Source organism: Terrapene carolina, unplaced genomic scaffold (assembly GCF_002925995.2).
Source record: "Terrapene carolina triunguis isolate 2854851 unplaced genomic scaffold, T_m_triunguis-2.0 Scaffold58, whole genome shotgun sequence".
NCBI classification, from domain to species: domain Eukaryota; kingdom Metazoa; phylum Chordata; order Testudines; family Emydidae; genus Terrapene; species Terrapene triunguis.
Window position 1 is genome coordinate 103,552,426 of NW_020664409.1, and position 21,573 is coordinate 103,573,998.

Consider the following 21,573-nt stretch of genomic DNA (forward strand, 5'->3'; position numbering starts at 1 on the left):
GCCCTGGAAGCGGCCAGCAGGTCCAGCTCCTAGGCGGGGGGCCACTCAGCTGCTAGCAGGGGCAGCCAGAAGCCACAGGATACCAGGAGCTCAATAACTTTGCTGCCTCTATGTTCCACAAGAGACCTGTCATGTGGGGCACTTTTCCTGGCAAGTACCACTCACAGCTGTAGCATTTGGAGAGACGGTGACAACTCTCCCCCCTGCATTGTATGGTTATACGGAGACCCCCGTCTCTCAGAAGTCCCACCAACATGCTGGACTAATGCTGTGTGCCCAGGAGACCAGGTGCATCTGCCTAGGCCTCTTTGCTTTCCTTCTCTTCATTCATCACGCATGAGACCAGATTGTCAGGGGTGCCCAGGCAGTTCGGCTTTATCCTCATTTAATTAGAGCTTCCCCCACGTTCTACCTGACCATAAACCTGATCATTCCAAACACTGCTAATTCAGCCTTCAGTCAGAGTCAAACCAATGTCATTGTATCTAGTTATTGACTGAAGGATTTAGTCCCATGTCTGGTTCCTATGAACTGCTTTGGCAGGTGGCCTTATTGCTAAGACAATTTTGCCTGCTCACCTTCTCACCAGCTAGACCAGGTGAGCCGTGATCTCCGCTCTCACCCTGGAAAGACAAAAGCACAGCTTTAGTATTACAGGGAACCAATGCCCCTTAACACTGCCTTATAATCATGATGTTACACCCCATATCACCATACAGCAAAACAGATGTCTCACAGGAGTTCCTTCCTCCCTCTCCAACCCACATCTAGAAATGGGTCCCCCTATGTGGCCCACAGGGAGCAGCAGGATCCAATACGCCAGAGCAAACCTCCTAAAAGGTCAGTGTCAGATCCTGAGTCCTAGTTGGGTCCATGTCTAGGTATGATGGAACCTTGTGACAGAATCCACTGTGCACAGAGGGACACGGACCTGCTTCTCCTTTCCCTTACACCAGTGTTACACAAATGTAAGGCCATCAACGTCAGCAGGGCTACCCCTACTTACACGGATATAAATGAAATCAGAATCGTGCTCTGGCAGATTCGATTCATGCTTACAGAGAGCTCAGTAAATTGGAATTCCTTACCTTGGGACCAGCTTTCCCAGGAAAACCTTCCTGTCCCCTGTCTCCTTGTTCTCCCTGTAAGGAACACAAATGGAGGTTAACAGAACAACGCTCCAGGGGTGCAGTAAATGTGCGACAACAGTCTGAGCGGGGAGCCAGGTGGTTCAGATCGCCAGTAACTCCGTGCGTGGGTGTGCGGACGCATGCTTTGTTTGTTTCCTGAGATGCCTTGTCCACTCTTGAAAAATTTGTAAACAAAACCCCAAAGCTCATTGGATTCCATTCTGGAATAACATGGAGCCAAATTCCTTCCATGAACAACCTCAAGCCATTGTACAAGAGTAGTTCATCGTCAAAAAATTCACTCCTTACCAGACATGCCAAACCCATGGGAAAAAAGCAGAAATTGGGCTTGTTTTTGGCTTCATTGGCTTGTGAGTTGCTTGTTGGCTAGTCTTTGGCTTGTAGGTTGTTGCTTGTTTGGCTTGTAGCTTCTTTTTTTTATCAGCTCCCAGCAAGCAGGGACAAAGGGGGGCAATCAGGGGCAAGGAGTGGGGAGAGAGTCAGGGGTGCACCACAGTCCCAGACTGCAGGCCGGGCGGATCTAGTCACATACATAGAGTGTTGGGGTTCTTAGGGATTGGCTTGTTGGCCTTGTTTTGAAATGGGATTAGCTTGATTTTTGGCTGATTGTGAAAGTCGGGGGGCTTATTTACCGTGTGAAAGTTGGCAGCTGTGCTCCTTACTTCCAGTCTGAATTTCTCTAGCTTCAACTTCCAGCCATTGGACTGTGTTATAGCCTTTTTCTGCTAGCCTGAAGAGCGTGTTATTAAATATTTGTTCCCCAGGAAGGTACTTATAGACTGTGACTAAGTCGTCCCTTAACCTTCTCTGTGTTAAGCTAAATAGATGGAGCTCCTTGAGTCTATCACTGTAAGGCAGGTTTTCTAGTCCTTTAACACAGGCTGGCAGCTGCAGCAGAAGAGGTGTAGGAACTGCCACCCGCAGTTCAAGTTTTCTCCTGGCTTCACCATTCATAATGCTGCCACCTAATTCCAGTGGAGAAGCACAGCTGCTTAGAACCATAACAGAGCCCTTTTCCTTAATGCTCCAGTAAGTATTGACGGTGGCTCAAGTGAGGACACTTCTCCCATTAAGGCAGGACACACACCTCTTCTCCACCTGGATAGCCATGTAGGGAAGGATGCTGGTTTTTAAATCTATCATTGTGAGCAGTATTTATTGTGTTTTGTTCCTGTTGCACTTAATTCCTGTGAGAGGGTACCACAGCCAGGACAGGGTTCAGAGTTCCCTGCCTGTCACGTGATCCAGCAGGAGATTTAAAGGAAGGATGTGTTCTCTTTCCAGTGGCTGGGACAGGCAAGGGAAAAATCTGTGGGGACTTCAGCCCACGTTTGTTGGGTGTTACTCGTGGGCTTTGGGTGGTTGAATAATTGTGCCCTGAGAAGAGAGTCTGAACTCACCTCGGGGATGGCACTGGTACTGAGATACAATCCCCCCATGGCATCTGGCAAGGCTGTAACTGTACCTAGCAGTTTGGCAGCCACTTCTTTGCCAGCAAACAGTAGAAGGAGGCATTTGGATTAAGGAGAGGGGATGAGAAAGTCACTCCCTCTCCTGCTGTTCGTGGGACTGTGGCATTCTGTGCTTCAAAGCACCACCCTGGAACCTCCATATTCACCACTGCCATATAATTATGATATGTTTTGTACAAAGTATGGCTTGTGAGGTATCATTTTAAAAGGCTTGATCTGTTGAACATTAATATCCTGTTGGATTGTATGTGCTCTCATTGTATGGGACGTTATGCCTTTTTCATAGAATCATAGAAGATTAGGGTTGGAAGAGAGCTCAGGAGGTCATCCAGTCCAACCCCCTGCTCAAAGCAGGACCAATCCCGGGCCTTAAAAACCTCTAAGGATGGAGATTCCATCACCTCCCTAGATAACCCATTCCAGTGCTTCACCACCCTCCTGGTGAAATAGATTTTTTCCTAATATCCAACCTAGACCTCCCCCACTGCAACTCGAGACCATTGCTCCTTGTTCTGTCATCTGCCACCTCTGAGAACAGCCAGGCTCCAGCCTCTTTGGAACCCCCCTTCAGGTAGATGAAGGCTGCTATCAAATCCCCCCTCACTCTTCTCTTCTGCAGACTAAATAAGACCAGTTCCCTCACATAAATCATGTGTCCCAGCCCCCTAATCATTTTCGTTGCCCTCCGCTGGACTCTCTCCAATTTGTCCACATCCTTTCTTTAGTGGGGGGCCCAAAAATGGATGCAATACTCCAGATGTGGCCTCACCAGTGCCGAATAGAGGAGAATAATCACTTCCCTCGATCTGCTGGCAATGCTCCTACTAATGAAGCCCAATATGTAGTTAGCTTTCTTGGCAACAAGGGCACACTGCTGACTCATATCCAGCTTCTCGTTCACTGTAATCCCCAGGTCCTTTTCTGCAGAACTGCCACTTAGCCAGTCGGTCCCCAGCCTGTAGCAGTGCAGGACTCGGCACTTGTCCTTGTTGAATCTCATCAGATTTCTTTTGGCCCAATCCTCCAATTTGTCTAGGTCACTCTGGACCCTATCCCTACCCTCCAGCATATCTACCTCTCCCCCAATTTAGTGTCATCTGTGAATTTATGAGAGTGCAATCCATCCAATCATCCAGATAATTAATGAAGATGTTGAACAAAACTGGCCCCAGGACCGACCCCTGGGGCACTCTGCTTGATACCGGCTGCCAACTAGATATCGAGCCGTTGATCACTACCCGTTGAGCCCAACGATCTAGCTAGCTTTTTATCCACCTTATAGTCCATTCATCCAATCCATACTTCTTTAACTTGCTGGTAAGAATACTGTGGGAGACCGTATCAAAAGCTTTGCTAAAGTCAAGGTATATCACGTCCACCGCTTTCCCCATAACCACACAGCCAGTTCTCTCATCATAGAAGGCAATCAGGTTGGTCAGGCATGACTTGCCCTTGGTGGATTAATGTTGCCTGTTCCTGATTAACTTCCTCTCCTCCAAGTGCTTCAAAATGGATTCCTTGAGGACCTGCTCCATGATTTTTCCAGGAACTGAGGTGAGGCTGACTGGTCTGTAGTTCCCCAGATTCTCATTCTTCCCTTTTTTAAAGATGGGCACTATATTTGCCTTTTTCCAATCATCTGGGACCTCCCCTGATCGCCACAAGTTTTGAAAGATAATGGCCAACAGCTCTGCAGTCACATCAGCCCTCAGCACCCTCGGGTGCAGTGCATCTGGCCCCATGGACTTGTGTATGTCCAGCTTTTCTAAGTAGTCCTTAACCTGTTCTTTTACCACTGAGGGTTGCTTACCTCCTCCGCATACCGTGCTGCCCAGTGCAGCAGTCTGGGAGCTGCCCTTGTCTGTGAAGACCGAGGCACAAAAAGCATTGAGTACTTCAGCTTTTTCCTCATCATCTGTCACTAGGTTGCCTTCCCCATTCAGTAAGGGTCCCACATTTTCCCTGACCTTCTTCTTGTTGCTAACATACCTGTAGAAACCCTTCTTGTTACCCTTCACATCCCTTGCTAGCTGCAACTCCAACTGGCCTTCCTGATTACACCCCTGCATGCTTGAGCAATATTTTTATACTCCTCCCTAGTCATCTGTTCAAGTTTCCACTTCTTGTAAGCTTCCTTTTTGTGTTTAAACTCACCAAAGATTTCTCTGTTAAGCCAAGCTGGTCGCCTGCCACATTTGCTATGTTTTGCTATGTGTGTGTTACTGAAATATGTTGTGAGATTGGGAACACCCAAAATCAGCCTTTCGGGTGCAACAATGGAGGAGCCAGACATGCTGATGGCCTGTTAAAGGAGTCCACACTCACAACGACTATCCTAGGAGCTGTATACAATGAAGACGTCTCAGAGATAGCATGTAGACAATGGAGACTGCTTGACTCACGTCATAGCCAAGGATCTTTCCAGCAAGCTGGAAGAAACTATACAAAAGGGAAGTGACATCATCACTTGGCCTCTCTCCCCCCAAAACTCAACACCTGGAAACAAGTCTGGAGAACAAAGACTGAACTGGGGAGGTGGTTCCAGGCTGGAGAGGACAATCCCAGTTTGTGTATGAAGGAACCATATCATCGGGGTGAGACTTTGCTTGATTCAAATCCTGTCTAGTTTATAGAACTAGATTGCGATTTTACTTTTATTTCTTAGGTAACCAACTTTGATCTCTATGCTTACTACTTATAATCACTTAGAATGTACCTTTCTGTAGTTAATAAATCTGTTTTATATTTTACCTTAAACAGTGTGTTTTGGTTGAAGTGCTTGGGAAATCTGTTCAGTGTATAAAAGCGGGTGCACATCCTCTCCACATAGAGGGAGGGGTGGACTGGGTAATAAACTTACACTGGTCAGGCTTCTGGCCAGGACAGGATGGTACAGCCCTGGGGTCCTAGGCTGGGGAGCTGTGGGAATTGGCTGAAGCCTCTCTGTTGTTAGTTCATGAGTGGCTAAGGAGAAGCATTCATGGAACTCAGCTGGGTGTGTCCCTGCCTGTGGATGGCTGTGTACGTGCAATACTTAGAGAGGCTGACAGCTTGTCACAGCATCACAGTGTGAGTTGGAGCCTAAGTTGGTATGCCAGAGGGCTCGGCGGTACCCCAGATCCAGGTTGCATCCCGGGGAACCCGTCACAGGGGCTGAATACACCCTGTGCCAAATTCAACACAGTAGCTTCAGCTGATTTGCCCTGAAGCTGCACCTACTGGCTCACTGAAGTGGAATGGGTGAGAATTTAGCATGGAGAAGTTTGCCACTCTGTCCACAGAGTAAGATCAGTAGGTGAATAGTGTTAAATTGGAATATCCTGTGCCACTTGCCTTTTGGCCCGGAAATCCAGGAAGACCATTTAATCCATCCTTGCCAGGCGATCCCTAAACAAGAGAAAATTATCAGCTGTGGGAGACCACTTACGTTCAGACCATTTTAAACCGGGACTCATTTAGCATCCAGCTGCTAGGAGATACAGGCACATATGACCTCAGTGTTCTCTCAGTTATGCTGGTTTTAAGGACAGCAGAATCAGCCCCATTGTTTCTTTGCTGAGTTTTTTACATTTCTGTTCTATTTTCCATCTGGATCACAGGGAAACATCATGTAACACACATGCTCCCAAGGCCAATGATGCATCTCCTATCCAATAAACCAGTCTTGGTAAATGGCCACTGGATGTCACTGTTGCTACAGAGAAAGAACAGCAAGCACCTTAAAGACTATAAATAAATTGGTTCTTAAATAAGTTTGGAGATGGTATCTTTACTCATCGGTTCCCAGTCTCTTCTGCCTCCAAGGATAAAATAGTCTGTCTCCTTCTTTAAGTGTCAGCAATTTATTAACCATACAATCTATCAAATAGATGTGAAAGCATCAATTAGCAGAATCATCATGAAAATGATTTGTCTAATGTATTAGAAAGGTAGGAAAGACTCTTTTCTTAACACAGCCACTGAAGAACCTTATAGATTGTGGGAGTGCCTATTAAAGCCAATTATTTCCTAATTGATCTGCCTTGCCATTAAATACCCAATGGAAATTGCTTTGCTGTTCTAAGATGGAGATTTTGCTTCAGTTCACATGCCTGATTTGGGAAGCTTGTGGTTTTAAAGAACTGCATGTTGCAATAATTTGGGGGCAGTAATAAAAAAAAGTATTGCCCGAATGTATTCTCGTACTGAAATCCCAAAGTACGTGTATGACAGATTCTTGCTTCAGGATTTCTCTTGCTAAAAGTGTAAGTCTCTAGTGCATGAGAAGGAAGAGACCAACTGTAGCAGACTCATTAACCTTTTATGTGGACAAGGTACTAGAAAGAGGGTGCAAGTTAGACATGCAGAGTCAGAGAAGACGGAAATGAAAGCAGCAATTCAGAACTTACAGCTGGTCCTGGCAGTCCAGTTTTACCAGAAACACCAGTTTCTCCAGCCAATCCCTACAAACAAAACGACAGGAGGGAATTGTTAGCATTCAGGCCTTTGCAACGCAGTGACATTCTGCTACTACAGCTTACCGACTTCCGCTCAGATAGATCAGCACAATTTGCCCACTCACAAAGGCCTGTTTCTACCTTGGGAACTAGGAGTAATTGTCAAATATGCCTGAGGGAATTCTGCCCTCAAAAATAAAAAATACTGCGCACAATATTTTAAAATAATGCAACATTCTGTATAATTTATTTGTCAAAATACAACTATTTGCTGACAAGTATTTTGAAATAAAATATCAAAATAATTGAAAATGGTGTGATTAAATTGTTACTGTGTTATTTTGACAAAATAAAATTATGCAGAATTTTGCAGAATTTTTTTAATTTTTTGATGCAGAATTAAATTTTTGGTGCAGAATTCACACGAGAGTACCAGGGTTCTGTGTGGTGCAATCTATGTGTGGGCAGCTTGGTGACAGGTTCAGGGGTGGAGGGGAAGATCTGGATACACAGGGGCTTGTTGGGGGTTCTGGATGCAGGGGGAATGGGACTCTGCAGGGGAGTCCAGGTGAAGGTGGTTAGGGCTCAGCAGGGGGGTCTGGGTGTGGGCGATTCAGTACTGGGGGGATACTGGGGGAGTGGGGCTTGGTAGGGTGGGGGTCAGGGTGAAGCTGGTTGGGGCTCAGTGGGGTGGGGGTTTGGGTGCGAGGGCTCCTGATGCAGGGCGTGAGGCTCAGGGAGGTGGGGGTTGGGGCTCCTGATGCAGGGCGAGAGGCTTGGCAGGGTGGGGGGTTCTGGGTGCGAGGGGCTCCCACTGCGGGGGCAGGGGGTTCTGCTGTGGCAGGGTTCCAGATGCAGAAGCGGGTGAGGCTTGGAGGGGGACTCGTGGGGAGGGGTGTCCAGATGCACAGGGGTTGGGTGGACAGGGGGAGCAGCTCCCTTTACGTGACCCCTCCCTCCCGTGGCTGAGGAGCGATGGTGCCAGGAGGTGGAGAAGGGGTCACTGTACAGGGAGCTGCTCCCCCATCTGCCCAACCCCTGTGCATCTGGACCCCCCCCCCCCGCACCCAACCCCCCTGCCAAGCCTCACTCCCTGCACCCAGACTCCCCCGCCAATCCGCCCCGACCCTAGTGCAGAGCTTCCTGCAGCTGGGGAAGGTTGATCTGGGGGTTGATCTGACCCAGCCCTGGCTGCTCCATGGAGGGGAGCAAGAGGGGGAACTGACTCCATTGTCCTCCTTCTCTTCCCTTCCCCACCACCACCCAGCTGGGACTGATGTCCCTGGGTGACCATGGCATCCCCAGTCACCTCCCCCCCTCCCTGCCCCGTGACTTACCTCTCTCCCGGCTGCTTTGGGTGCCCAAACGGATGTGTCCATGCTCCGGGGAGAGGTGAGTGAGCACTGATGCAGCTGCTCTTTGTTTCCCCACAGAACCCATTTTTCTGTAGGGAAGCAAAGAGACTCTGCAGGGGGACGTGTTTCTGTGCACACGCAGTGGCACAGAATTTCCCCAGGAATAAGTGTACAGGAGCCATCACATTAAGTCAACCAGTGCTTCCGAATGAGGAAGTGCGAGCATGGATATGTCCTAGCCAAAGGCCAGATCTGACTCCCATTGAAGTCAAGGGCAAAGCTCCCACTGAAGTCTACGGAAGCAGGCCTGAGCCTTAGTTACTTCAAAATGCCATTTCTGTCCCTTTACAAACAAACAAAGAAAAACATAAGCATGTTTCCTTACTGGAGCACCAGGTGAACCAGCAACACCAGGAGGCCCGATTGGACCCTGCAAGGAAAGAAAGAAAAATGTTTTATCAAACCCAATGACATCCCCTCTAGAGTGTGAAAGGAGCAATCTTCCGCTGGGCACAGGGTGTCCTGCTCCCTCAAGCTGATTCTAATCACATGCAACGCTGACCCTTATTTGATTAGCCTCCATAAAAAGAGGACAGATGCCAAAAGTGAGCTCCCTGGGAGCCTGTACTCACGAGCAGAACAGAATTACCGGCTTTGCACAGGCAGCCTCTTAAGCCCCTAACTACTCTCCCTGCAAGATGAACTCCAGACCTGTCCCTGATGCAAGAAATGAGCGAGGCTCAGGCAATCAATGCTAACTCGCAACGCAGCGCCTGTCCAGTGAAACATTCTAGCCACAGTAAGACTCATTTAATCCCATTTAAGGTTGTTTCAAAGAGAAGCTAAGGAGCAAGCGGTTTACCTCCAACACCAGATTAGTGAAATAAACAATGAATGAGACAGGGTTGGTTGGATTTTTTTAAAAAAATGTGATTCTACCCATATGCCTTCAAATGGCTAGACCTGATACAGTAGGTCCAATATTTTATAATAAAAGCTCCACACCTGCAGTTTTGCCCATTGGCCCTGTCATTTGAGTAGTAAATAGTCAACACGAAAACGGTGTAGAAAGAGGTCTCAGTGTGTTAAACAAGTTGGAGATGGAAATGCTCAAGCTTTTCATCGGTGCCCACACTAGATTGCCTGCAGTATAGCAGCAAGTGCTGTGGCCAGTCTGGTTTTAACTGACTTCTCTTGGGAAAGTATTTCCTACATTATAGCCCTCACTGTAGCAATGAGATTTGCTCACAGGCTCATAGACTTTAAAGCCTGAAGGCAACATCATAATCATGTATTCTGGCCACTTGCACATTGCAGGCCACTGAACCTCACCCACCTATTCCTGTAATACACCCCTAACCTCTGGCTGAGTTACTGAAGTCCTCAAATCTTGATGTAAAGACTTTCAGTTACAGAGACTCCACCATTTACTCTAGTTCAAACCAACAAGTGACCCGTGCCCTACACTGCAGAGGAAGGCAAAAAAAACCCCCAGGGTCTCTGCCAATCGGACCTGGGGGAAAACTTCTTCCTGACCACAAATGTGGTGATCAGTTAGACCCTGAGCATGTGGGCGAGACTCACCAGCCAGACATCTGGGAAAGAATTCTCTGTAGTAACTCAGAGCCCTCCCCAGCTAGTGTCCCATCACTGGCCGTTGGAGATATTTCCTAATAGCAGTCGTGGAGGGCCATATGCCACTGTAAGCAACCTCATCAGACCATCAGCCCATTAACTTATTACCACAGGGCATTCCCTCAGCTACCTGGTGTGCCACTCTATCTAGCCTGTTTCTGTCACCTCACAGTCAAACACACCCAGGTTGCTTTCCTTTCACCACGTGTATCTTATTCCTCTGCACTTTTACAAGCAGAACATAACAGTGGCATCTTCCAGCCTGAACTTTCCCTGTACCCTCACACAGGGGCGGCTCCAGGCACCAGCGCTCCAAGCGCGTGCCTGGGGCGGCAAGCCGCGGGGGGGGGCCTGCTGGTCGCCGTGAGGGCGGCAGTCAGGCAGCCTTCGGCGGCGTGCCTGTGGGAGGTCCGCCGGTCCCGTGGCTTCGGCGGCAATTCGGCGGCGGGCACGCCGAAGGCGCGGGACTGGAGGACCACCCGCAGCCATGCCACCGAATCCACGATACCAGCGGACCTCCCACAGGCGTGCCTCCGAAGGCTGCCTGACTGCCGTGCTTGGGGCGGCAAAATACATAGAGCCGCCCCTGCCCTCACAGCTCATCTTCTGAGCTGTCCCTCTAAGCTTCCCCTTGCTTCCTGTTCCTTCTACTTATATCCTCCCAATTACATCATTAGCCCAGTAATGACCACCCAGGTGCTCACAATCTGCCAACAGAAAGTATTTCTTTGATCACAGCTGAGCCTGCAGCAGCATCAGTGAACAGAGCATTGTTGTTAGCACCCTGTCAGGTATCAAGCACCTCTTGAAACAAGTTAAGGTTTTTTGCCTTCACTGCTCCCCTCGGAAGGCTGTCCCAGAACATCACACCTCTGATGGTTAGAAACCTTTGTCTAATTTCAAGCCTAAACTTGTTGGTCACCAGATTATATGCATTTGTTCTTGTGCCAATGCTGGCTCTTAACTTAAATACGCTTGAGCTGGTAAGAACGCTGGCCAACACTGTCAAACTCGGATGCCTAAAGTTAGACATCAACGTCCATAATTAGGCACCTAAAGAAGTAGCCTGATTTTCAGAGGTGGGGAGACCCCTGCTCAGGAGGGAAAGGGATGTGGGTCTCTGCTCAGAGAGAGAGGTGGTGGCTAGAGGGATAAGATCTGATGGGGCATTCCATGAGCAAACCAAGGAGGGGGGGTGTATGTACCCCAAAATTGCAGTACTGGGTCCCTTCAGCGCCCACTGAAGGCCTAGGATGGGATTGCTCATGTGCTTAAAGTTAAGCCTGTGTTAAAAATCTTTGCTGGATTGGGGCCTAAACAAATAAAGTGGGAGGAAATGCAAGAAAAGTGACTGGGTAGTGAAATGTAGCCTGCCTCCCTCTGGTTAGCACCACAGTTCTATTTACTTTCAGTTTTCCATCAGGATTTTGCAGAGAGCTCTGAGGCTTTTCTTTTGGAAGTGCCCTGTAAAAAGAATTAAATGGAACTGGAGACAGACATAAGAACAAAACCGACAAGTCAGCCCTTTGGCCAACAAATCCTAGCAGTGTCACTATTCAATATCACAGGTCGCAGCCCCTGTGACTGCAATATTACAGGTCACGGACCAAGGTTATCCGTTTTCTTTTTGAAGGAAGAAGTGAGAGAGGAAGAGAGAGTAGGAGGCGGCAGGGAGAATGAAGGACGAGGCGCTGGTGGTGGCGCTGTGTTTCATATAAGGTAGCAGGCATATGAAATTACGACTTTAGAATACATCGAATAAAAGGGAGTTGAAAAATTGTCAGCATCTTACCAGTCGAGGGGGCAAAGTAATCAGAAATGGGATCAGTTAAGACTCACTGGCCTTGCTGCAGTTCTGTATCCTATACAGCAATAGATACGTGGCCATCACCACCATAACATTATTATTATTTACACCAAGCCTGAGGTGCATGCAGAACTTGACAATCACATGGGAGACCAGGAGCAGAGTCCCTAGATTATACTGACATCTGTTGGCATGATCTAAGGCTAAGCAAGAAGTCCTGCTCAGGAGAGTTGTAATTGCACACAGCTCCTACAGACTCTCCTGCCTGGGGGCCTCTGCAGCCAGAAAGAGTTCCCCCAAAACTGCATCGTGCTAGTCAGGAAGAGACCACGGCCAGGATGACTTGCACCTAGCTATGCTAGTGAGAGAGAAACAAGGCCAAGAAGCAACAGTGTAAATCAGTCCAGTGGAAGAGACAAAGCAACAGGTACTGTTGAGACAATCAGTGGTGAATGTAGAAGGCCACTTGGAACATGGGAAGTGAAAGGGACTGGTATTAAAGAAAGGCAGGAAGCTCTGAGTTGGAGGCAGAGACAAAGGTGTTGATCCCATTCCTGCAGAAGCCAATGGGTACGTCCACACTACCCGCCGGATCAGCGGGTAGCGATCGATCTATCGGGGATCCATTTATTGCGTTTCGTCTAGAGTGATTAATCTATCCCCGAACGCACTCCCCGTCGACTCCGAAACTCCATCAGGGCGAGAGGCAGAAGCGGAGTCGACGAGGGAGCCGCGGCCATCGATCCCGCGCCGTGAGGACGGGAGGTAAGTCGATCAAAGATACGTCGACTTCAGCTACGCTATTCTCATAGCTGAAGTTGTGTATCTTAGATCGATCCCCCGCCCCCCGCAGTGTAGACCAGACCAATGACACATGGAAACAGAAGGATCAGGCAGACAGGAGAGAGGAAGGGGTCAGTGGTGGACCGGCCTGGGATGGTTGGAATGCTGAAACCACTCTGACCTGCAGTTTGCTTGGCTGGGCATTATTAAAATTATTCATATACAGTGTTTTTGAAAGGCCTCTCAGAAGAGATGCATTTTACGGAGGAATTTGAACAAAGAGAGAGGATGGCAGTGGCAAACAAGGCAAGGCAGAATGTCCTAGACATGGCACTGTATGGACGAAGGCACAGAGACAGGAATGCAAGGAGGTGTTAAAGAAAGGAGTCTTGTGAGGAGCAGAGGCAGGAGGTTGCATGAGAGGAAAAAATATATTTTTAATTGCAATTACTCAGTGGCTTTGAGCTTCTGCTCACTCTGAACTAAATATAAATTAGTTCTGATTTCTATGAAAAACAAACTCTGCCAGGTATTTAAATAGTGGGGAACATAGGAACTGCCAGACTGGATTCGACTCAGGGGTTGTCTAGTCCTGTATTGTGTCTAAGACAGTAGCCTGCACCAGATGCTTCAGAAGAAGATAAAAGAAATCCCACAGAAGGCAGATGTGGAATATCTGCCCACAGGGGGTTTCATCCTAACCCCTAATAGTCAGAGCCTGACTTAAACCGGAAGCATGAGGTTTTATATCCATGCCCAAGGTCTTTATTAATGATGAATTATTATTATTTATTTACTACAGCAACTTTGGACATTCTTGCTAGTCACGTAAACATCTAATCCCTCTCTGAATCTTGCCAAGTTCTTGGCCTCAACATCATGTAGCAATGAGTTCCACAGTCCATGTTTATTGCTACTATTAATATCTCAACTGCAATATTTTTCTATCACGACCATCGTGACACATCCTAACGCAGGCTAATTATGCCCAAATACAAGATCGATTCACCTACATAGGGGCAGGCATGTGCAACCTACAAAACTGCACCCTGGTGGGACAGCTATGCTGGCGGAGGCCTCCTCAGGGGGAAGGCAGCTTTAATTTATATTGCCAGGGCTCCCTGGGAGATGCACTGAATGAGAACACCTTCTAGACAGCCCGGTGCAGCCAGCTTTCTGGGCAACGCGCTAGAGCCAAGGAGTCGTATGCCACTACATCTCCTGCTCCTGGCAGATTTATTGCCACCAGGGGCCTGCAGGCTTGGTTGCCCTAACTGATCAGAGCCAATAGCTAGAAAGTGCCATGGTCACACACACAGAACCTGCAGAAATCTGTCATGCCCTTGTCCCCCTTAAAGTCTTTTCTGCCGTGATGCCTACAGCAAATCGATTTGACTTGTATACAAATTGCCTATTGTCGTTCCCCTTCCCCTGACCTCTGCCTGTCCTTAGAACCCGAGCACTCTGGAGCAGAGACTGTTCTTGAATCTGTGAAAAGGACCTACCCCATAGTGGGCACCGCTACAAATAATTATAATACATCAGCTATATTTTACCCCTAATATTTCACCCAAGTCAATAAGCACAGGCTATATGTCTTCTATATATATATATATATATATATAAAACTTTTCCTCTTGTTGCTGATAATCAAGATTAAAGTAGAATTTGCTTTTACTGATGACCACTTTTAGTGATCATTCAATTGTACAGAACAAAACCCCCTTTCCAAAAGCCAGTTCCCAGTGGTGCCCCTTTTAAATTCTGATCTGGGAGAGGGGAGGACACAGAGTTATAAGGGTCTTTCACTTTGATTTTGTTTGATTTCTTTTTTTCCAAAGGCCCAAGCAATTTCACACCTTTCCGAGTGTCACTTAGCTGCAAAGCACTTTACAGCTTGTGGGAGGTAGAACCAATTATAACCTGGCTGACCTGCCTCGGCATTAAAAGGCAAGATAGATATTTCCATTTTTTTAATGTAACTGACGTGGGAAGTTCACTCTTCTTTTAAACTGGATGCAACTGCCACCCACGTAAACTTGAGCCGCAAATGGGATTTTTCTCCTTTATAATCTGCTTGCCTCCCCTCTGTGAGTCACTTGCTGATATCACAACCCCATCCCATGTGTGTGACAACATGTGTCTTTATCATGGTGGAATGAGATTTCCTTTATTCAGCAACTTATGTTGAGATAACTTTTTCTTTACGTAGTATGAAGAGATAAGGGGAGGGAGCGCAATCTAGGAGAGCATCGAAAAAAGCTAGGAGAACTGGGTTCTATTCTAAGTTTTGCTAGTGTGACTTCTTGTGTGACCTTAAGCAACTTACGGCCATGCTCTGTGCCTCAGTTTCCCCGTTTGCAAAATGAAGATGAAGCCTGCTTCACAGGGATTTTGTCAGGCTGAATTCGTTTGTAAAGTGAGAGGAGATCATTTGATGAAAGAGGCTATAAAAAAAGTGAAGCATTCCCATCTGGTTACATTGCACAGGAATTGTGCACACAAACCTTATAACTGGTTAAGGCTCTTGCAAGCGTTTCCCATGCACCAAAAGTCAAAATATCAAAAATATTCACACAATGAAAAGTTCTGAAAAAATTCAATTTTGAAACACTGAACGAAAAATTTCCACATTTTTGATCAAAAGAAAATGTTTCAAAATTTCAGAATTTTTTTAAAATTTTGAACTGACATTTTGAAACAAAAAAATATTTTTTTCCAAATGTTGATTCAAGCTGAAATATTTTGTTTGGACTTTCCCAATGGAAATCAAAATTTTTTGACAACCACATTCTCTAGTGGGAAAATGTTTTGGTTGAAGAATTTCAATCAGCTCTTTCTACAGAAATTAACATAGGGACTCTTCTGCATGCTTAAGAATTTAATTCAAGTGTCTGAAGGCTTTTGAAACCTGACATCCTCCATAATCAGAAGGATGGTTTGCCTTGCGACTTCCCAGTTGGGTACCAAAGATGAGATGATGCGGGATGCTTCCTCCTTTTATGACCTTTCTTGTTTCAAAGGTTGTCAGAGAAAGGGAGATTTATTCTGACTGCTCATGGGTTACTTTTCAGTCTCATCAACCACAATATGAGGTTCTCCTTCCCCATGGGAAGGTCTGTGAATACAAACAGAGCACTAGGTGCTTTGGCCTGAGCTCACTGTTCTGTAAAGGACTGGGGAAGAGGTCAATGGGTGCACTATTCATGGTGTATATGAGGGTATAATGGCTCCTCCAGAGAACTGCCAATGGAAATGAAGCTGCATAGATTTAGCTCACATATTCCATGCTGCTGTCCAAATCCGTACAACAAAGACTGCAATGCATGCTTTTTCAGAAAGCTCATAGACTCATGTAAATCATGATCATCTAGTCTGACCTCCAGCACATTGCAGGCTACTGAACCTTGCACACCCACTCCTGTAGTAGGTCCATAACCTCTGGTTGAGTTACTGAAGTTCTCAAATCTCGATGTAAAGACTTTCAGTTAAAGAGAATCCACCATTTACTCTAGTCCAAACCAGCAAGTATCCCGTGCCCCACATTGCAGAGAAAGGCAAAAAAAAATCCAGGGTCTCTGCCAATCTGACCTGAGGGAAAATTCCTTCCCAACCTCAAATATGGTGAATCATTTAGATCCTGAGCATGTGGGCGAGACCCACCAGCCAGACACCATATAACAAAGATTGCAATGAATGTTTTTAGGCAGCTCATCAGTTTATGAGTGAGACAAGCATTTAGCCAGGCAGAATTATTTGACTGCTGATATAATGCTAATAAAATACATGGCACTCATGCTAATAGGCCTTTTTCAGCTCCAACTTCTATGTTTGTCTTTACTAATCTGCAGAGCCATTCACAGCCACTTAACCTCTGAAATTTCATCTTTTGTTATATCTTCACTAGTTCCATCTGGCAGCCTCATCTCAGGGCTTGATTTCACATACAGCACCACAGCTGCAGCACCTACTGAAGATGCTACCTATCCTGATGGGAGAGCTTCTCCTGTCAGTGTAAATAATCCACCTCCCCGAGAGGTGGTAGCTGTGTTAATGGGAGAAGCTCTCCCATCAATATAGTGAAATCTTCATGGGGATTAAGTCGGTAAGTCTACACAAGTCTACACTACGGATCTATATTGATCTAATTGCATCATTCAGGGGTGCGGATTTCATAGGTGCTGGAACTGCCGCATTCCTTGGCTTGAAGTGGTTTCCATCAGACACAGGGTTGACAGTTTGGTTCAATGACTCTCAGCGCCCCCACTATACAAATTGTTCCAGCGCCCCTGGGGGATTTTTCATACCCTGAGCAAGGTAGTTATATCAATATAGATCTGTAGTATAGACTTGGCCTCAATCTCCCGTTCTCTCCTCTCCTCTGTCAGGCCTTCATTGTTGTCATGCCAAGATCCCCAATCCTTTTCACAATGTACCGTATATACTCGTTCATAAGCCGAATTATTTTAGTAAAAAAGGGAAGCATCAGAGAAGGGGGTCGGCTTATGAACGGGTATAGAGAGGGAGAGGTGGGACACAGCCCCTCCCCCCCATCAGAGGGGGCAAGGAGAGGCAGCACAGCCAGCAGAGACAGAAGGAAAGAGGCAGAGCCAGAATGTCTCCGCTTCTGGCCACGCTGCTCTCCCCCCAGCCTCCGAAGCAGCTGCAGCTCCAGGGCTGGCAGGCTGCGGTCGCGCCGTCCGCCCCGCCCACTGGAGCAGGCTGCAGCCATGCAGCGCAGTCTGGTCTGCCGGAGCAGGCTGGGGCCGCACCGCCCAGCCTGCCAGAGCAGTTCCAGCGGGCTGGGAGACTTTGTTTACTTAGGTTTACCTCCGTGTCTGTGGACGCTCGAGGTAAACAAACTGTCTCGGGCTGCCGGCGGCTTATCCTGATGGCCCGGGAGCCAAAGTTTGCTGACCCCTGAATTATAGGGTTGACTTATGAATGGGTCATAAAAAATTTCCATTTTTACTTATTCATCTTGGGGGGGTCGGCTTATAAACAAACCGGCTTATGATCGAGTATATACAGTACCTCAAAATTCCCCTTTTCTACTATGCTTGCTACAACCAGCTGACATCTGAACAGCCACCCATTTGGGGTCCTTACACCTGTTCTTCACCTCTCCTCTAGCCTGCTGCCCACACCTCCTTACACTAACATTTCCAATGCTAGTTTTTTGATGAATGCTGCATTACAACACTAAATTGTATTCTCCACTCAAATCCTGTTTTGTAAATCAAGAGAAGAATAAAAGGATATAGAAAGAGACTCTGCTGGCAACACTGAAAACCAAGGCCCTAAGGGCCAGTAGTCGTGTACATTTAACTTGCATGGCTTTTTAACCATTTTAAGTGCTTGCTGCATCATTCATAATGGACCAGGTCTCTAGTTATTAAGCCAAGTGGCATGATAACTGGAGCACCAACGTTTCTGAACAAAAATTACTGATAATCTCCCGAGGCTATAAGAATGCAGAGGCTTTGTACATTGCAGTTTCTCACTGAGAATATCTTCTTTTCAGCAAAAAAAAAAAAGTGTTTGCTTAATTTTGTATCTTAGCATAAGGCACAGCCTGGGATTTCTTATGTTTATTGATGAACAAGCTTAATTTCTCCTTTTTGTTTGTTTTTAATGGTTTTTATTCAGTCAGTGCAACAAATGAAAATAACAGAAAACATTCATCAGGTTTTTTTTGGCTTCAATGCTATTAGTAAGCTAACAGGCTCCAGATTTTTTTTTTCCTTTCCCTGTTTCAATTCTTATCAGAGATGGTCCTGCACCAATCCCCCCACTTCAAGCACCTTTGGGAGAGTTTGGATTCAGATCTAAGTTTTGCAGTTCAGGCACATCTCTGATTTTTACACAACCCCTTACTAAAGTCTTACCTTGTAAACAGGACGTTAAGAACTCAGCACATTCTAGCGTTTATACTCAAGGTCTCTTTAAAAAGGTAATCAGAAATTAGAAGTGCTCTGGACCTATGTGGGAGTCTACACTAGATTCCAGATTCCAGCAACTGTCAGTACCCAGTTCTGTACCCAGATTCCAGCAACTGTCAGTAATGCTGCTGCTTGCACCTGTGTTAAACTACTAGTGTAAATGGGTTCAGGTGTTTTTATCACTGTGCCAAACAAATCTACTCTGAGCAGGGAGAAAAACTGCCTCAGTCTATCTACATTAGCTCTTCTCCTACTGATAGTCTGTGCTAGTCTACACAAGCTCTTATACCATTGCTAGTGCTTGCGAAATACAAATATTAATTTTGCTTAAAAAGATAAGGCAGATGGAAAAGACATGCACTCAGTAGCAGCTCACACACAACCGGGTCTGGCTGAAAAAAATTCCACATTCTCAGTTGTAACAAGTTTTTGGGTTGAAATGTTCATGAAAAAAGAGGGGCATTGTTGTCACAAAAAGTCTATCCTATTTTTCAACCAGTTCTTCACACAAGCTGAAAAGTGGCATGTGTTTTGTGGAGGGAGGGGATGTTATCACAGGCATTGGTGTCATCCCATAGTCTTTTCTCAACGTGTCACAGGATCTTTCCCTTCCGCCTGGACAGCCATCAGAGACGGGCAGGGAGGACAAGAACTGCTGTGAGGTATTCTGCTGCCCCAAGTGAACGTAACTTTCACTCAGTGCACCCCTGTCTCCTCCTAGACACAAATCATTCTCATTCAGTGGCCCTAGATAAAGACACACACTCTGGTTCAACCCACTCACGCCCCGCAGCATGTGTGAAAATGTGCTGTGATCCCATCATTGCATCTGTCCTGTGCTCTACCCCAACTCCAATGGGGTCTATACTACAGTCGGATCGAAGCTCCGGCAACCGATGCACCAGGGCTCGATTTAGTGGGTCTAGTGAAGACCTGCCAAATCGACCGCAGATCTGTCTCTGGTCAACCCCAGTACTCCACCCCAAACGAGAAGAGTAAAGTAAGTCGACGGGAGTGTGTGTACCATCGACACAGCGCCATGTAAACACCACAGTAAGTCGACCTAAGCTACGTTGACTCCAGCTACATAGTTCACATAGCTGGAGTAGCGTAACTTAGGTTGACTTACTACGGTAGTGCAGACATAGCCGGAGTAGAATTTTGAGCAGGAGAAGACAGAACCTGTGACTGTTCTTTAAGGACCTCGTCTGAGACATTCTCTTTTCCTCTTGAGTATTCCCTGAATCCATGCGCTGGTTTACTTAAAAAAAAATAAAACAACAATGATTAAAAAAAAAAAACCCTTAAAAACCTGACATTAAAAAGTGCTATAAGGTGGAAGGTGCTTTCATTATGACCAAATTTGAAGCTCTTTTTATCCAATGTATCTGGAAGTCTGCAGTCACATGCACAGCTCAGGGTGCTGTTACAAGAACATGCATAATTGTCTTTATTCTTAAAGTTAATATAAATGGAGGAACAGCAAATGGTCAGTCAATTTAAAAATCCCTTGATGGTACTGGAGTTTTATCTCTTTCTGATTAACATAAAATTTGCAAGCTTTGTTTTGCTAGTGCTAAGGGAAAAGCTGTGTAATGCTAAATCAGCAACCTTTTTCATCATGAATATTGAAATAGTGCCATGAAAGTATATAAAAAACCCTGCAGAGCTTCAGTTAAGGTAGAATTGTGTTCATTGTGTAATCGTTAATTAATTGATTAATTCAAATCTATCCGGAACTGTATTTTTTTTTTTAAATTGGGTTGTTCATAATGTCCATAACACTCAACGGGAAGTTTTAATGTCATCCAGCATTACAAAGAAATCTTTAAAATGTATTTGAAAACACGTTAATACATTCCCATTCCAGGCAGCTGCTGCACAACTGCTAAACCAGATGCTGCAGAATGAACTGAGTCCCGAAAAGCCCAGACATTGCAAAAAGCAGAACCTAAATGGCAGCATTCTAAATTGGATGTAATGGGCTTCACCTGAACCAACATAGCAAACCATTGGATTTTGTCTCTGATGGCTTTCACAGTCATCTTAACACCTTAATACAGAACATTTGCTATAGAATCCATTTCTAGCTGATGTTTCCTAGTAACAAGAGCATTACTTGCCAGGGGAAATAATAAGTATCAGCAAAGCAAAAACAACCAACAGCTAACTGTGTCTTATTCACCGTATATATTACCCATCACTGTGGAATTTAGGCTCTTCTGTGTCTGAAAGTTTAACTGATTGTAGAGCTGAATTCCCCAATCTTAGGACTGATAATGTATTATTAAAAAGGGGGTTAATGTGTTGTTATATTCTCTCCTGGGTACTCAATTGGGGACTGTGGTCACAAATGGGTCGAGAGGGTTTGTGACCATCTTCCCTTTCCTTATGGCGAGAAGAGAAGAGATTCTGTAACAGGGCAGTCACCTCCTGAGGGCTCCCTCATGGCCAGCAGGAGCTCTGCAGTACCCTGCCTCAGTCTTCCTCCTCTTCAGGACTCTTTAATAAACTCCACACAGGCTTTCTTGCTGCTAATACCCCTGCCAGGACTGGTTTAATAACATCAATAATTCAAAACAATCCTCAAAGTCCCCAAATGAAATTCATCACTAAAGCTTCAGAGTAGCAGCCGTGTTAGTCTGTATCCGCAAAAAGAACAGGAGTACTTGTGGCACCTTAGAGACTAACAAATTTATTAGAACATAAGCTTTCGTGGGCTACAGCCCACTTCTTCGGATGCATATAGAGTGAAACATATATCGAGGAGATATATATACACACATACAGAGAGCATGAACAGGTGGGAGTTGTCTTACCAACTCTGAGAGGCCAATTAAGTAAGAGAAAAAAAACTTTTGAAGTGATAATCAAGATAGCCAAGTACAGACAGTTTGATAAGAAGCAAGTGTGAGAATACTTACAAGGGGAGATAGATTCAATGTTTGTAATGGCTCAGCCACTCCCAATCCCTATTTAACCCGGAGTTGAT

The 21,573-nt window shown here is 46.0% G+C and overlaps 1 protein-coding gene across 1 annotated transcript in view; it reads right to left on the reverse strand.

Moving 5' to 3' along the window:
- COL22A1 (collagen type XXII alpha 1 chain) overlaps nucleotides 1–21,573 on the reverse strand; it is a 304,788-nt gene that overhangs the window by 72,147 nt on the left and 211,068 nt on the right. Inside the window, exons 24-28 of the mRNA XM_029913401.1 lie at nucleotides 8,800–8,844; nucleotides 7,012–7,065; nucleotides 5,957–6,010; nucleotides 1,089–1,142; nucleotides 571–623 (exon numbers count right to left, since the gene is read on the reverse strand). Coding sequence (XP_029769261.1) covers nucleotides 571–623; nucleotides 1,089–1,142; nucleotides 5,957–6,010; nucleotides 7,012–7,065; nucleotides 8,800–8,844 — 260 coding nt within the window. The remainder of the gene's footprint in view (nucleotides 1–570; nucleotides 624–1,088; nucleotides 1,143–5,956; nucleotides 6,011–7,011; nucleotides 7,066–8,799; nucleotides 8,845–21,573) is intronic.